Genomic DNA, 15,096 nt, shown 5'->3' with positions numbered 1-15,096 from the left:
AGCCTTGTTTCATCAAACCTACGTTTGGATCGAGTCTCATCTGGCCATACAAAACATTATCAGCAGGGCCACCTTAGCAAAGTTGTGAACTATTCTTTTAAGTCTTAAAAGTATAAAATTGACAAATGCTTGATAGTTATGAAATATGATACAAAAAGAACACATGTTTAATTGTGTAAATTCTAAATAAATTGGATTGAGGAATACTCTTTATTATAGTTCTTTTCTATTAGTACATAATGCGCGTAAGACCGGGAAGAGGGGGCCTATTGGCTACTGTGTGTTTGCCACTACCATGCACTCCACTAGTCATTTGTCAACTTTAAAAAAAATTATGGACCGATGATGATGTGCCCTTAATTTGTCTTTCTTCTCCATTTGCACTTTTTTTCATTATCCCTTTGGATATCTTCTTGGAGAGAGTACCATAAAATTTTCATTAACTTTGTGCGTGTTGTCGAATCAAGTCAACAAGTACAATTGCTGAACTAAAATCTGATCCAAGTCTCTGCGGGCAACTCCTCTCTCCTCTCTTGCTGGAATCCCAATTTCTACCTCTCACTGTCTTAATTTGCTTGATTGGATCCTCTCCCAATTGCAAATTAATAAAATTTCCTTCATCTCCAATATCCCATTCTCTTTCTTCGACATATTATCAAGCACTCACTTCTTTCTCTTTTTTTTTAATTTTTTATTCCTACAAGTCCATTGTTAGTTCCTTGAGTGAAACACAGGAAACAGATGGAGTGTATCATGACTATCTTGCATATGTGCTGCAGATCGTTAACATTTTCTTCTCCATCATCAGCAGCAGCTGCTGCTGCGGGTGATGATGATGATGATGATGGTGGTATTGAAGCTAATATTCCCCCTCGTCGGGAAAAGTATGATGTGTTTATCAGTTTCAGAGGTGAGGACACTCGCCTTGGTATTACAAGCCATCTTCATGCTGCCTTACTTCAGAAGAAAATTGAAACCTACATAGATTACAGACTTCAGAGAGGAGAAGAAATAGGACCTGCCCTTCTAGAGGCAATCGAGAAATCCACGATTTCGGTTATCATTTTCTCACAAAACTATTCTTCTTCCACATGGTGTTTGGATGAAATTGTGCATATACTCGAGTGCAAGGAAAGATATGGCCAGATGGTTATACCCGTATTCTACAACATCAACCCATCTGATGTACGAAATCAACACGGAACTTACGCGGATGCATTTGCTCAACTTGAAAAACGTTTTAAGGACAATATCGATAAAGTGCACAAGTGGAGGGATGCTTTGACGACTGCAGCCAAGCTATCTGGGTTTGATTATTCAAACAACTCCGGGTAACTATCTCATTCTTTAACTTGTATAAATTATAAATTTTCTTTAAACTTGTGACAAGATTTGGTAAAGCGTATTTATGACTTAACTATTGCTTTACTATCTAATCATATATATCTATATGGTAGGACGGAGGCAGATCTAATTCAAAAAGTTGTTGATCATATTTGGACCAAATTGTGTCTCGAATCATCCTGCGATTTAAAGGGCTTTGTTGGAATTGAAAGCCGGATCGAGCAAATTGAATCTCTATTAGGCATTCATTCACCGGACGCTTGCATCACTGTTGGTATTTGGGGCATGGGTGGTATTGGCAAGACCACCCTTGCTGAAACTCTGTTTTACAAACTCTCTTCTAAATTTGAAGCTTCTTGTTTTCTTAGAAATGTTAGGGAGAGAGAACAAAAAGAAGGGCTAGAACACTTGCAAAATGAACTTCTCAGTCAGATATTGAAGGAAAAAGGTCTATCCATAGGATCAACTAATGTTCGAAAAAGGCTCAGCCATACAAAGGTCATCATTGTTCTTGATGATGTGAGTAATTCAATGCAAATGGAACGTCTAGCGGCCAAGCATCTACACTATGGCACTGGAAGTAGAATCATTATCACAAGTAGAGATAAAAGAATACTTAGGCAAACTGTTGAAGAGTGTAAGATCTACAAGGTTGGGGGATTACAATGGGATAACGCTTTTCAGCTCTTTTGTTCGCATGCTTTCAAGAACAACAGTACTCCTAGAACAGATTATAGGGAGTTGGCAAAAAAGGCGGTGTCTTATGCTGGAGGTGTTCCTTTAGCTCTTATACTTTTGGGGTCCTCATTCCTAAATTGCAAGAGCAAAGAAGACTGGGAAGATGAATTGGACAAATTGAAAGAATTTCCCAATGAAAATATCCAGAGTGTGTTAAGACTAAGTTATGATGGACTGGGAAGATATGAGAAGGAGATATTTTTGGATGTAGCATGTTTTCATAATGGGGAGGATGTGAATGAGGTAATAAAATTGTTAGCTATCCATGGACGCTTTGCAGCGGCTGGAATTAGAGTTCTTGTTGACATGTCCCTCATATCTATTCATCATGATATATTTAGACGGAAAACCATACAGATGCATGATTTGCTACAAGAAATGGGAAGGACAATTATTCAAGAACAATGCATTGAAGATCCTGGGAAACGGAATAGGTTGTTCGCGGATGAGGATGTATATCATGTACTGAAGAGTAACACAGTAAGTGTGCCAAATACATTCAAATTATTATTTTTCTTTTAAGGAAAAATAAATAGCGAGTTTTAGATGATAACACAACAAAGTAATACCAGATTCTTAAAAATGAATTTTACTGTGTTAGGAAGTCATTGGAATATGAACACATATTTGTTTTTTTAGACAAGTAGAGGAGGATATAATTATCTTAGATATTTCACTAGACACTTGTACATCATTACCTTCGCAAATACTCTTAGATTATCCTATAACTTCGTAGAATTCTTTTTTCAAAATGTGCATTACATTTTAACGGGTTGAAAATATCTATAAATATATATTCACATTTAAACTTTGTCCATATTGTCAGGAAACTCCAATTGTTCAAGCCATATCCGTTGATTGGTTTAAGATTGAAAAGCGACCATTGAAACGTGACTGCTTCAAGGTGATGTCTAACCTAAGATTGCTAATTGTCAAGTCTCAAATATTTGGCATCTACCGCGGATTCACCCCTTCTCTAGATCTTCCCAATTCTCTTCGTTATCTTTATTGGTGGAAATATCCACTAGATTTTTTGCCGTCAAACTTTTCTCTTCAAAATCTAGTTGAGCTTCATATGCCCAATAGCAAAGTTAAGAAGCTTTGGAAAGAAGACCAGGTATTATATAATAGAGTTTGCACACACCACATTGCCGCTTAAATATATTTTATCATACGTTTTTTTAGCTATTTAAACTTATTAAATTAATATTTTTTATATTGTGTAACGAGTTATCTTAACAGGTGCTTATCGGGTTACTCAATAATAACCTGATTTGTTAACGTGTCGACCCCAAACCTTTTAATTTTGTGTTGTTTCATGTTAGGTGAACATGTCACTTAAAAAATTGTCAGACCTAATTATATGCCTTTTATTCTTGTATAAAAACAAGCGTAGAAAGTATATTAATTCTTGATATTTCTATTTAATTTGTTGCAGATACTTGTGAACTTAGAAGTTATCGATCTGCATTACTCTGAGTATCTAACTGAAGTTCCAAATCTATCTGGGAGTCTAAAAATTGTGCACATAAATCTTGGTGGCTGTAAACGTTTGGTTGAAATTCCTTGGTATTTTCAACATCTTGACAAGCTTACTCATCTTGATCTTACATACTGCAACAAACTCAAGTATCTTGCAGAAATGCCAGCAAATATTAAATACTTAAATTTAGAAGGCAGTGGTATAAAAGAGTTGCCTGAATCAATTTGGTCTAACGAAAATATTTCTTACTTGAATATAAGTCGTTGCAAAGACCTTGAGAAACTTCCAAGCAACAGGTGTAAGCTGAAAGTCTCTGATGGTTTTCATATTGAGGGCTGCACATCTCTTGGTGAGTTTTCTGAGCTTCCCAAGAATATAAGTAAATTATCATTGGTTTGTTTCAAGAGACTTGTGAGTCTACCAGCCAACATTTGGAAGTTGAAATATCTCAATGAACTTGATCTCTCTGGGTGCACTAAACTTAAAAACTTCCCAAAGATCTTGGAGCCAATGGAACATTTGAAGTCCTTAAATTTAAGTGGAACAGCAGTTGAAGAGCTACACTCATCAATCAAGTTTCTCCCTCATCTCCAAATAATTCAACTACAAGCCTGCAGAAGGCTTTCAAGTATCTCAAATAGCATTTGTAGGTTGAAATATCTCAATAAACTTGATCTCTCTGGGTGCACTGAACTTGAAAACTTCCCAGAGATCTTGGAGCCAATGGAACATTTGAAGTCCTTAAATTTAAGTGGAACAGCAGTTGAAGAGCTACACTTATCAATCGAGTTTCTCCCTCATCTCCAAATAATTCAACTACAAGTTTGCAGAAGGCTTTCAAGTATCTCAAATAGCATTTGTAAGTTGAAATATCTCAAGAAACTTGATCTCTCTTGCTGCTTTAAACTTGAAGACTTCCCAGAGATCTCTGAGGAATTGGAACATTTGGTGTCTCTTATTTTGCAAGGGACAGGTGTCGAAATGCTTCCTTCGTCTATTGAAAATCTAATTAAGCTTCAAACTTTAGACCTTAGCGACTGCAGGAACCTTAAGGATGTCCCAACAAGTATCTACAATTTAACCAATCTTAAATCTCTCTACTTTTCTAACTGTCGGCAACTTGAAAAATTGCCTTCCAGCTCTGTCGGTTTTCTCTCTTTAGAAGTACTAGATCTCAAGTACAGCGGTATATTGGAAATCCCTGGTAGTCTCGTTTGCTCAACCTCATTGCGATCTTTATCTCTGTCTGGAACCAAGATTACGAGCATACCTGCAAGCATCAAACTAGCTTCTCGGTTGTCCAAACTCAACATTGTCTGCTGCAAGCGGCTTCAATCTTTACCGGAGCTCCCAGTGCTATGTAATGTTGAAGCTCAAGGCTGCAAGTCGCTGAAGACGGTGTCAAATTCAAGGACAGCACTCACATAAGGTTGGGTTTAACATGGTCATTTTTTGCAAATTTTCTACTAATTGCCCAAAATTGGATAATACTGCAAGCAGCAACATAATGGATGAAGCATAGATTAGAATTATGCGAGTGGTAACTATTATGCAAGTGGTAACTACTGAGTACCTACTTTGGCCTCAGATTAATGTTGGATGTCCGGGAAAAGAAATTCCAAATTGGTTCAGCTATCAAAGTGAGGGATCTTCATTAAACATCAAGCTTCGTCCAGATTGGTTTCAAACAAGTTTATTGGGTTTTGCACGCTCAACTGTTGTGTCTAGGGTTTCAAAGCCGCAATGTGACTTAAGGGTAAGAGCTAATTTCATTGAAAAATTCACGGGTGAAAGCCATGAATTGTTCACTTCTCAAATCTTTAAAGCATAGGCCACGAACATCACATGCATGGGTGGAATGAGGCCTTTAGAAGTGAAGATGTAGTAAAAAACTGCTCCCCTGATGTTTACAAACTTGCCAAAGAGGCCTCTATTGACTTCTGCCATGTGGTTTCTAAAGGATGACCTACTTCTGCTTCTTATATGAAGGTGGAAAGTTGTGGTATATGCCCTTTGTATGCCGAAGATGCTGAGAAATTCAAATTTGATCATGTCTTCATATCGATGGAATCAGAAGTAGAAGAAGAAACAAGATAAGATGACGATTCTGAAGATGGTTGATAGGATTAAAATCACACCACAAAGTAGCACACAAATGTCTTATTGAGTTATTTACAAAAATGCCACCGTCTCTTCAGTTTGAGATTGAAAATTTCGATTTATTTACGAAAATTTCGATTTATTTTCGAAGCTCCAATTGCATCCTTAGGAGAGTTGGAGAATCTCTACAACTCCTCTCCCACAGGCCTAAAACCTCAACTATGGAGGGAAGCTCGCTTCTGTTCTTCTCCCCATTCCTCCAAAAGCCCCCCTCATTTTCATTTCTCTGGTTCTTCTCCCCCAACTCCAAAAACCCTAAATCCCAAATCATGGATCCGAAGCTCTTCACCAGAACCCTAATCCGAAATGCGAGCAGGTTCTACTACACGAGCATGACCTACTACACGAGCAGGACCAAGTAGCCGACCCTCCACAACAAAATCAGCACGCTCGGAAACCCTAGCTTGAATGTGGTTCCAGAGCTCGACGACTGGGTCTACAATGGCAACAAAATCCGAGTCACCAAGCTTCAGCGCATCATTCACGACCTCCAAAAGCGGAAACGCTTCTCCCAAGCCCTCCAGGTTTCTATCTTTCTTTCTTACCTTGCAATTTGTGTTATCCTCTGTTTGGTTGCTCAAAAAATGAAAGAAAAATGAAAGAAGCATCAAAGTAATTAAATTTTAGTTAAAGAAAGTGAGTGATAGAGGGAATTAGGATTTTTGTTAGTTAATGTGTTTGTTTGTATCATAAGTAATTGGAAATTCCTCTGCTTTCGTAATAATGTGTTATAGGTTGCACATTTCAAAGTGGATGAATGAGAAGAGGATATGCATATATTCACCTTTTGAGCATGCCGTGCAGCTGGATTTGATTAGGAAGGAAGAATTTTGCACAAATTGCTGTGAAATAAAGCCAGTTTGAGCATGTGGGTCGAATCGTATTGGACATTGTTGCATCATGGAGCATGTGATTGCTGGGAAGTTTAAGCTGGGGAGGAAGATTGGGAGTGGGTCTTTCGGAGAACTCTATTTAGGTATGGTAATCAGTGCTTGATATCCTTTTTTCCTTAGAAAATTATTCATTGTGTTAATTTAATGTGTTTTGTAATGAAATTGCTCTTCTGGTGTTAGGTGTAAATGTATACAGTGGGGATGAGGTGGCTGTTAAGCTGGTATGTGATCAATCCTCAAATCGTAGATTCAGTTCTGATGTTTGGTTTATGACTAAATGTTTGCAAGCATTGTATAGTTTTGTGCCTGAGTTATAAATGGGTGGCTTCATTAATGTACTAGGATATGTTGAGTGTGAGCTTCTGGTAATTCATTATGATTTCATGCACGCTTCCATCTATATATATTACTTTAGTCTAAAGAAGGGATTCCAATTACACTATTCAACTGAACGGTGTTTTGGGGGTGAATTTCAACTTATTTACAAATTTGCCACATGCTCTCTCTGCCGCTGATCTTGATGCACACGCGTTGATGATCGCAGGAAGGGAATAAAGCAGGCCTTTTCCGTTTCCTTCTCAAACCCTCATTGCCTTCTCTGTCTCACAGACCCACGACACAGACGGTCTCACCTCCGTCCTATTCTCCTCTCGCCGCCGTCTCCCTTCTCTCGCCTCCACCTCACTCCCGCCACCATCTCCACTCCCTCACCTTCCTCCCTCTCCTCCTCCAACAACCTCACTGGTATCTCTCTCTCTCTCTCTCTCTCTCTCCTCACTCCCTCTCTTTGTCTCACTCCTCACTCTCTTTTTAAGTCCAAAATTGACAGGAAATTGACGGCGTGTTTGTGAATGCAGGGAAGAGGAATTCCTGGAAAATAGTTTTGAGCTGGCAAAGTCCGGGCTTTGAGAGCAAGCCGAAACTGGCAAGCGATTCGATGGAATCGGAGAAGGGATTTTCAGAGTTGAAATGGAACCTGTACCCGGATATCAAGCTGGACAGTTCCGGGTTTCTGAAGGTTTTGGACATCCACAATCTATTGGGGGCAGTCTGGAAATCCCGACGGCCATGTGAGTTGCAATTCTTCGTCCTAATAAACGACGTAGTTTTTGCATTTGTTGTTCGAATTTAGAGTTTTTATTAGATACAATTTGATTTGTTTTTTATTTTCACTTTTCCAAACCATGATATGAACGATCAACTGAAATTTATTCTTCCAGTAATAGCGCAACACTTTTGGGCATGATCTATTTGTTTCATTCAGCTTAATTAACATGTTTTGCACTAAATCTAAATAGATATGTCAATAAACTGGCCTGGATATACAAACAAAAGATGATTCAACATCACACTTTTTTTTAGTAAACCAACAAAATGCATTTAGAGCACTTATAATGGAGATGTTAAGAAACGGTTAGCTTAGGAAACATGTTTCAGGTGCCTAACACAACCTCTCACTACTCACTCACATCAGTTGGTTTTTGTAATTTGAACTTTTCTTTCTGATAAATTTGTATGCTTTCTGGAATTTTTATGGCAGTTTTGGACCTTTTCTTTTCTGAATTTGTGTGCTTCTCTAGGTTTTTTATGGCAGTTTTGAGGAAGAGCAAGAAAAAGGAAGAACCAGTATTGGAAGGTCTTCCCAAAGAGTACTACGATGATGTGAGTGCCTTTATCCTTTAACTTGGCCACATGGGTGCTCAAATTTCATGTTTTTCTGTGATTATATGAGTAATATTTTGTATTTCGTTTTTGGGTTTTGCCAAATTCAATGGTGGTATTTATGGGTTTGGTATTGATTTTCAATTAACAATGACTTTGGGGCAATTGATGGAGTCTGCATTCAATGTAACTTTTCATGTAGTTACATATTGATGAAAAAGAATTCAATTTGTTCATTCCCTTTTTTTTTTTTTTAAATGCAGTTACATTTATATGATGATTTACATCATATATTCATCTTTTAGTTTCTAATTCTTCATGCAGTCTAAGCCATGAAGGATTTGATAAACCCACAATTGATAACAATGTGTGGTGGTACCAACGGTTTTGGACAAGGAACAAGTAAGTACCATTTTGCTTCATTGTTCCAAAGTATTAAGAAGAGATTGCTTTAATATCTTTGCTTTATGTGGGGTGTCCGAGATAGGATTTACGAGATTTGGTTTAGGGTTTGCAGAGAGAGAGAGAGATAGGGGGTGTCCGAGAGAAATGTGGGAGGATTTAGGCGAGGGATTTCAGGGATTTGTTTAGGGTTTCTTTTCTGTGATTTGCAAACAGATAGATGGGACAAGGGTGAGAGAGAGAGATGGGAGGATTTTCTGCAAGGCTAAAGGGAACGGGAGGTATAGGTATGGGTAAGGGATGGAAAAGCATTTTGTTTTTGCTTTGTGAAACCCGAGGGATTTCTGCGATTGCAGAGAGAGAGATGGGGGTGTCCGTTAGGTGCCCTTTAATTGTCATTTTTGTGATTTATCCACCCTTGATTGTTGTGTGATTCATTCTCACGAGTGTTCGATGCACAAGGTTTCATATTATTCCTTCCTTTTAATTTTGATATTGTTGTGCTTAATTTCTGTTTTATTTTATTGGGTGATTAGATTACAATTTACAATCCCCAATTTTTTATTTATACTTTTTATGCTTCACTGCTATTGCTTTTATTGTGTCGTATAGAACAAAGACTTTTTTGAATGTTATTACCGCTGTGGTTTCTATGTGTTCGATACTGATATTGGTCTTTCCCACATGCGCTCTTTTCACAAGGTTTGATGGGTTTGATGATTCTCTTTTCTTTGCTGAATTTTCAAGATAGAGGTTGTATTTGTATGATACATAGCAAAGACTCTATGGTAATTCGTGGATTACATTAACTAGCTAGACTGTTCAATGAGTTTGATTTCCACTAGGTACTAAATGCTGCTGCTGCAATAACATTATCTAATTTCAGATTCAGTGCACTAAATGCCAGCTTTCAGATTTAGTTTTTTCTTACATTTGGAGATTGCAGTTGTGTTTGTGGCTATTGGACATGGAGATATATATCAGTGCACTCATTGGTAGAGTCCTACAAATCAAGGCACCATTTTTTCGTTCTTCTTAGGCACAGTTTATTCCGTCAAGAAACCAGAAATGAGAATGGCTGTTGCATATGAATTTGATGGACTTTTATAGCGAAATGGGAAAATAGGGTTAGTATCAGAACCTAGCTGGGATTTTGCATCAGGAGAAGATTAGCTTCTCTGGGTGATTTTTTTTTTTTTTTGGTGATTAACGTCTTTCGTCCACCCATATTGAGTAGAAACCAACCAGAGCTTAATTCATTGATGGATAGAAAATTGAAGACTGAAGCCACCGATGCTCATTCTTTGTTTATTATTTTTTAGAGAAAGATTGTTATATATATGGTCATTTGCTAATCCAACAATTATTGAATTGCACCTAGCCATGTTGAGTGGAAAGTCACTGCCTTATTTCTTTGAATTTTGAGTTCTTATAAGACCAACTGAAAAAATTGTGACTTTTGAATTCTTATGAGACCAACTGAAAATGGTGCAAGGAAAGACAATTAGAGTTGATCTCTTTCATTATTATTATTTTTCATTTGATTTAATAGGTTGTCAATCCATTGTCTCAACTTTTAGTTCAGAACTTCATTTATCATCCACATGTGTATTCGTTTACATAATCATTGGTTGGTTAAATGCATGTATAATTACTCTTTATTAGTCAGGTAAGATAGTTTTTGTTAGTTAGAGGGCAGTAGAGAACAAGTGATAAGGTAAACCATATGGTTGGATAGAGATCATGGATACAGATTTGTTAATTAGGTTTAATAAATGATTATTTGCTTTGTCAGTGTTTTGTAACAAATTTCTATGGTGTATAGGTGTCTAAAAATTTCAATCGTGTGCCCTGGCTGAAGGCAAATAATTTTTGTTCACAATTGATACAAAGGGAGAAGAAAAGAGGTAAAAATTTGATGACTGTTGTTTTGTGCTTTCAATTGGTGCTATATGGTTTTTTAATGTTAATTGTTCAAACTCTATTAATTAGGTAAAATAGTTTTTGTTGGCTAGAGGGCAGTAGGAAACAAGTGATAAGATAAACCGTATGGTTGCATAGAGATCATGGGTACATATTTGTTAATTAGGTTTAATCAATGATCATTGGTTGGTTAAATGCGAGTATAATTATCCTCTATTAGTTAGGTAAAATAGTTTTTGTTAGTTACAGGGCAGTAGAGAACAAGTGATGAGGCAAACCATATGGTTGGTTAGAGATCATGGGTACAGATTTGTTAGTTATGTTTAATCAATGATTATTTGCTTTGTCAATGTATTGTAACAAATTTCTTTGGTATATAGGTGTCTGAAAAATTTTAACCGTGTGCCCTGGCTGAAGGCAAATAATTTTTGTTTGCAATTGATACAAAGGCAAAAGAAAAGAGGTAAAAATTTTGTGAGTGCTGTTTTGTCCTTTGGATTGGTGCTATCTGGTTTTTAATGTTAATTGTTCAAATTATTTTGAATTTTCTTTACCCTCAGTGTATCTTTATTGCTTATTTTCCTGGTGTTTATTGGTGATTCCATTTCTTTTGTGTATGGAGATTAACTGTGTTTTGTTTGTAGTCATTGTTGTTTTTAGCATGTGAATTAGAATGTTATTATAATTTTTTTCAGCTCTATCAGTTTTTGGATTCTGTTTATTACGTTGGACTACAATTTTCGACTTGGTAACAAGTGCTGGTTTTTTTTCTTTTTTCTTCCATGATTTGAAAGTGTTTTGCTCTTCCTCTTTGGCGCATTTTTGTTTGTCTTCCAAGATTTCCTGTGTCAAAGGTGAGTGATTTAGAGTTTTTGGATAGTTAATTTTTTATTTTTTGGTTCTGTTTTTTAAGATTGGAATAAATTTCATCATTACCTTTATCTATAGTTCTGTTCAAATTGAATTCAATCGGTGAAAGTGATCAGAGTTCGTCACCGTGTGAATGATCCCAGTGGCTCTTGGTTTTCAATTCTGGTGATTTCTTGGGTTTTGCGGTGTGTAATGTTTAGGGATGTGGTTTGGGTTTGTGGGTAAGCAATTTTTAACTTGAATTTATTTCCTTTTTTTTTCTCAGATTTGTTCAACGGCATGGTTTTTTGGTCCTTTACTGAATAGTTGTTTAAGAAATGTTAGATATTTTAATTGCTTTGATTTCTTTTGAATTTGTATTTTATTTTATTTTCAAGCCTTGAATTTTGTAAGGACTTTCATTTTTAAATAGGTAGTTTGACCCCATTGACAAATTTTTTAACAGCAGCTTCAAATCAACCTCTCTCCTCTCAGTCAGTCATCTGTTCTGTTTCTTCTACAGGATATCTATGTATACATTTACATACACATATAATCGGTTTCTGCTATAATTTACATCTATAGAATGAAAATTGATTTTTTTTTTATTTGGGTTTCTGAAGTTCCGAGAACGAGTTCGTCGCGGCCAAAGTTGATACTTTTGATTCCAAAATTGCCTCCTTTATATCTCACAAAACAGTGCTGCAATTCTCACAAGGTATCTTTAGAAAAAGAAAAAAAAAATTATTGATTTTTAGTAGTAATATTAATATTTTTTTTCTTGATTTTCTTATGAAATTTGGATTTTTGTGTTTTGGATTTGACTAAAATTGTTGAATTTTATCAGTAAATTTGTGTTTCTTTCTTGATTTTTTATGAAATTTTCAGTTTTGACTAATGGGGTTCTGTTAAAATTTTGTGTTTCTTTATGAGTGATGCAAAGTGGTTGTGCTTCATGTTTTAGTAGCCTTGGGTGCGTAATTGACTTGATCTTTCATTGTTTAGATGTGTTATCTTTGATGTTTGAATTTTTAGGGTTCAATATTTAAGAGCCATTTATGAAATTTTTAGTTCCTCGACTGAATTAATATTCAATATTTTGCACTTCCCTATTGATTGTTGAATCTTTGATGCTCTAATTCGAGGTGAACATTTAACAGATTTATCATGAACAAGTCAACAAAATAATTTTGGTGAGTGCCTTACATATATGGACTTTTGAATTGCTTGATATGTTGCTGGTATGGAATGCCTTTAGTGAAGAGTGGTATTATACTGGGACTACAGTCAATTCAGTTGCACTGCTTTCCAGTTAGCCTACTTGAGCATTTTGTTGAAAGAGCTCTTAAGCTAATCTACCTGCATCTCATTTTATTAAGGTACCTTTTACAACTCTGCATTACTGACTATTTGTTCTTTAAAATGTTTATTGCAGATGAGGATGTTGACATTGTTAATTAATTGCAGTTTTTGTTCTATTGGTGTCCATTGTCTTTGTCAGCTTAAGTTTTTGGACTACAATGGGAAGCAATTATTCGTTGGATACTTGAGTACTGCTTCATTAATTTTCATGTATGTTTGCCATTGATTGTCATCGTAACTGTGTCAAATGATCCTCATTCAGATTGTTCTTAGATGGTTGAATTTGTTCTCACTCATGCCCTTTTTTTTCTTCAGAATTTGGTGTTCAAAACAAAAAGCATTGAGTTCATGCCATTTAATCTTTTCTTGGCAACTTTCTTAGTGAGTTTCTCATTCACTGCACGTGGAGTGTTCAAGGTGAACCCTTTTCTCTATGTAAGTACTATATTTCCTTCAATCCAGAATTTCAGCAGTTATATAATCTCCCTCATCATAGCACCTATTCGTCATTCTCATTTCTTGGTCCAAATTGCATCTTAAAACGTGGTTGAATGCCCTTCACATCAAGCACCAATCAACCATATCACACTTGCATTGCATAATCATTAAGTTCATTTCTTCAATATTTTGGATGCAGATGCCAAATGGTATTGATGAACAATTTTACCCTTTGTACAGTTGGTTCTATTGTTCTACTACAAAAATTCATCTGAAAAAGGCGCGGAAGAACCATTGATAGCTGCACATCTATGTTGCAGAGATTTGATTCAAATTGGTGGATTTAGGTAAGAAACTAAGAAACCCTAACATTTCTTTCGGTTTTAAGAGCTGAAATGGACATGCATGTGTTTCTCTTTGTGAGATATAAGGGATTGAGGAATTTTGAGAGTGGTGGCTAGCTAAGGAAATAGAGAAGGGATAATTCTTTTTGTTTTGGGATCCACAGTTTACCGCAAGGTTGAATTCTCATGATTTTTTTTTGTTGTTCTAATATCTTTTGTTCATGTATTTGAATGCATTATTTTTATTTCTGCCAATTTATCTGAACCCCATTTCAATTTGTTGGAATTCATTAGAGAGTATTGGGTCTAATCATTTCCCTTTAATTTTTCAAGTTGTTTTTTTATTTCTACAAGGGAGTTGCTGGTGTCCATGTCAGATTTATAATGAAAAAAAAAAACCATTTTTTCTGGATATATAAGTGTTTTGTTGAGTACATTCTTTAACTTTTTAATTTATCACTTTGTTATTTGAGGATGTTCCCATCCATGCAGGTCTCTAACTTCGTCCTTGGTCCCAAGTAAATGGTTTCATTCATTGTGGGAGGCTTGGAGGGCGGTGAGAGAGTGAGGGTAGCAGTATGAGATGATAGAGAAACGCGCTTGGGAGTAGCGTTTGGTCACTTTTCTTTTTCCGGTGCTCAACGTGGAATGATGCTCGGACGGAGGGAAGGACAACAGAAAAACATTTAACAATATGAAAACATTATCTTGCACATGGGGCACGTGGGATGATGCTGCTTCCCTTCGCTGGCTTTCAGGTTTTTTAACATGCTTTTTATCTGCACATTTTCGAAACAATTTAAGTTTGCATTTTCAGAGTTTGTGGGATTAGTGTTGATCTTATTTGTATTTGTTTTATTAATGATAATACAAAACATTCTTCGAACAATGCTCCGTAGAATTTTTACTTGAAAACATATATTGCCTACCTCAATTCCTATTAGAAATGTCTTTTACCTTATTTTTTCCGATGAGGTGTTCTAACGATAACCCTATTGTATAGAAAATAATATTTACGACAGACTAGAATAGTATTTTAGGGTCGAAAATTGTAATTGCGACGATTGTGCACTCTTACAAATATAGATTATTTTGTTCGAAAAAGATTTTCCGACACAATTGTTTGATTGGAACATCATCATCGCAAAAAACATGTCGTCTTTAACACCTTCCCACATTCAATAAAACCCACCCCGTCGTCTCCCACGTTTTTTATCTTTAACAAATGAGATAACTACACTAAGATGAAGGGGTGTGTGCTAAGCTTCACAATGTGATAGCAAAATTGTGGTTCAAACTTGTCTTTGTCGAGAATCAAGCTTAAAGCCTCTCACCTACAAGTGAATCCTCTCAACTTTTAACCGAAAAAACATCTCCAAAATCTAAACCTTTATTTTTTAGAAAAAAAGAAGAAAAAGAAAACGGGTTTTAATTATTGTCAATGGTTTATGAAGCTGTTAGTTGGGCATAAATCTATGAGATAATTACCATGAGGTTT

General features: G+C 36.1%; 1 protein-coding gene across 25 annotated transcripts; it reads left to right on the top strand.

Annotated features, from left to right (window-relative positions):
• Positions 1-341: 341 nt before the first annotated feature.
• On the top strand, positions 342-14,487 carry LOC103941925 (disease resistance protein RUN1). 25 transcript variants are annotated; one of them, XM_048565594.1, is made up of 19 exons: positions 348-1,331; positions 1,458-2,562; positions 2,909-3,199; positions 3,521-6,249; positions 6,460-6,701; positions 6,799-6,839; positions 7,163-7,362; positions 7,476-7,688; positions 8,199-8,280; positions 8,605-8,682; positions 9,385-9,527; positions 9,629-9,809; positions 10,508-10,589; positions 10,986-11,068; positions 12,615-12,833; positions 12,922-13,026; positions 13,132-13,251; positions 13,495-13,601; positions 14,091-14,487. In XM_048565594.1, exons 1-4 carry the CDS (start codon positions 742-744, stop codon positions 4,991-4,993), a joined length of 3,459 nt encoding a protein of 1,152 aa, XP_048421551.1. In that variant the 5' UTR covers positions 348-741; the 3' UTR covers positions 4,994-6,249; positions 6,460-6,701; positions 6,799-6,839; positions 7,163-7,362; positions 7,476-7,688; positions 8,199-8,280; positions 8,605-8,682; positions 9,385-9,527; positions 9,629-9,809; positions 10,508-10,589; positions 10,986-11,068; positions 12,615-12,833; positions 12,922-13,026; positions 13,132-13,251; positions 13,495-13,601; positions 14,091-14,487. The 25 variants fall into 25 exon arrangements, with proteins under 25 accessions (XP_048421610.1, XP_048421532.1, XP_048421551.1 ...); XM_048565575.1 differs by lacking the exons at positions 9,385-9,527; positions 9,629-9,809 and having other exon boundaries at positions 347-1,331; positions 3,521-4,994; positions 5,154-6,249; XM_048565580.1 differs by lacking the exons at positions 9,385-9,527; positions 9,629-9,809 and adding an exon at positions 12,078-12,172 and having other exon boundaries at positions 12,615-12,647; positions 12,890-13,026.
• Positions 14,488-15,096: the final 609 nt, after the last annotated feature.

The sequence above is a fragment of a genome, unplaced genomic scaffold (genome assembly GCF_019419815.1).
Source record: "Pyrus x bretschneideri cultivar Hongxiangsu unplaced genomic scaffold, Pyrus_bretschneideri_v1 Contig10, whole genome shotgun sequence".
NCBI classification, from domain to species: Eukaryota; Viridiplantae; Streptophyta; class Magnoliopsida; order Rosales; family Rosaceae; genus Pyrus; species Pyrus x bretschneideri.
Note: the sequence above shows the minus strand (reverse complement) of the source record. Positions and strands in the feature narration are given on the sequence as shown.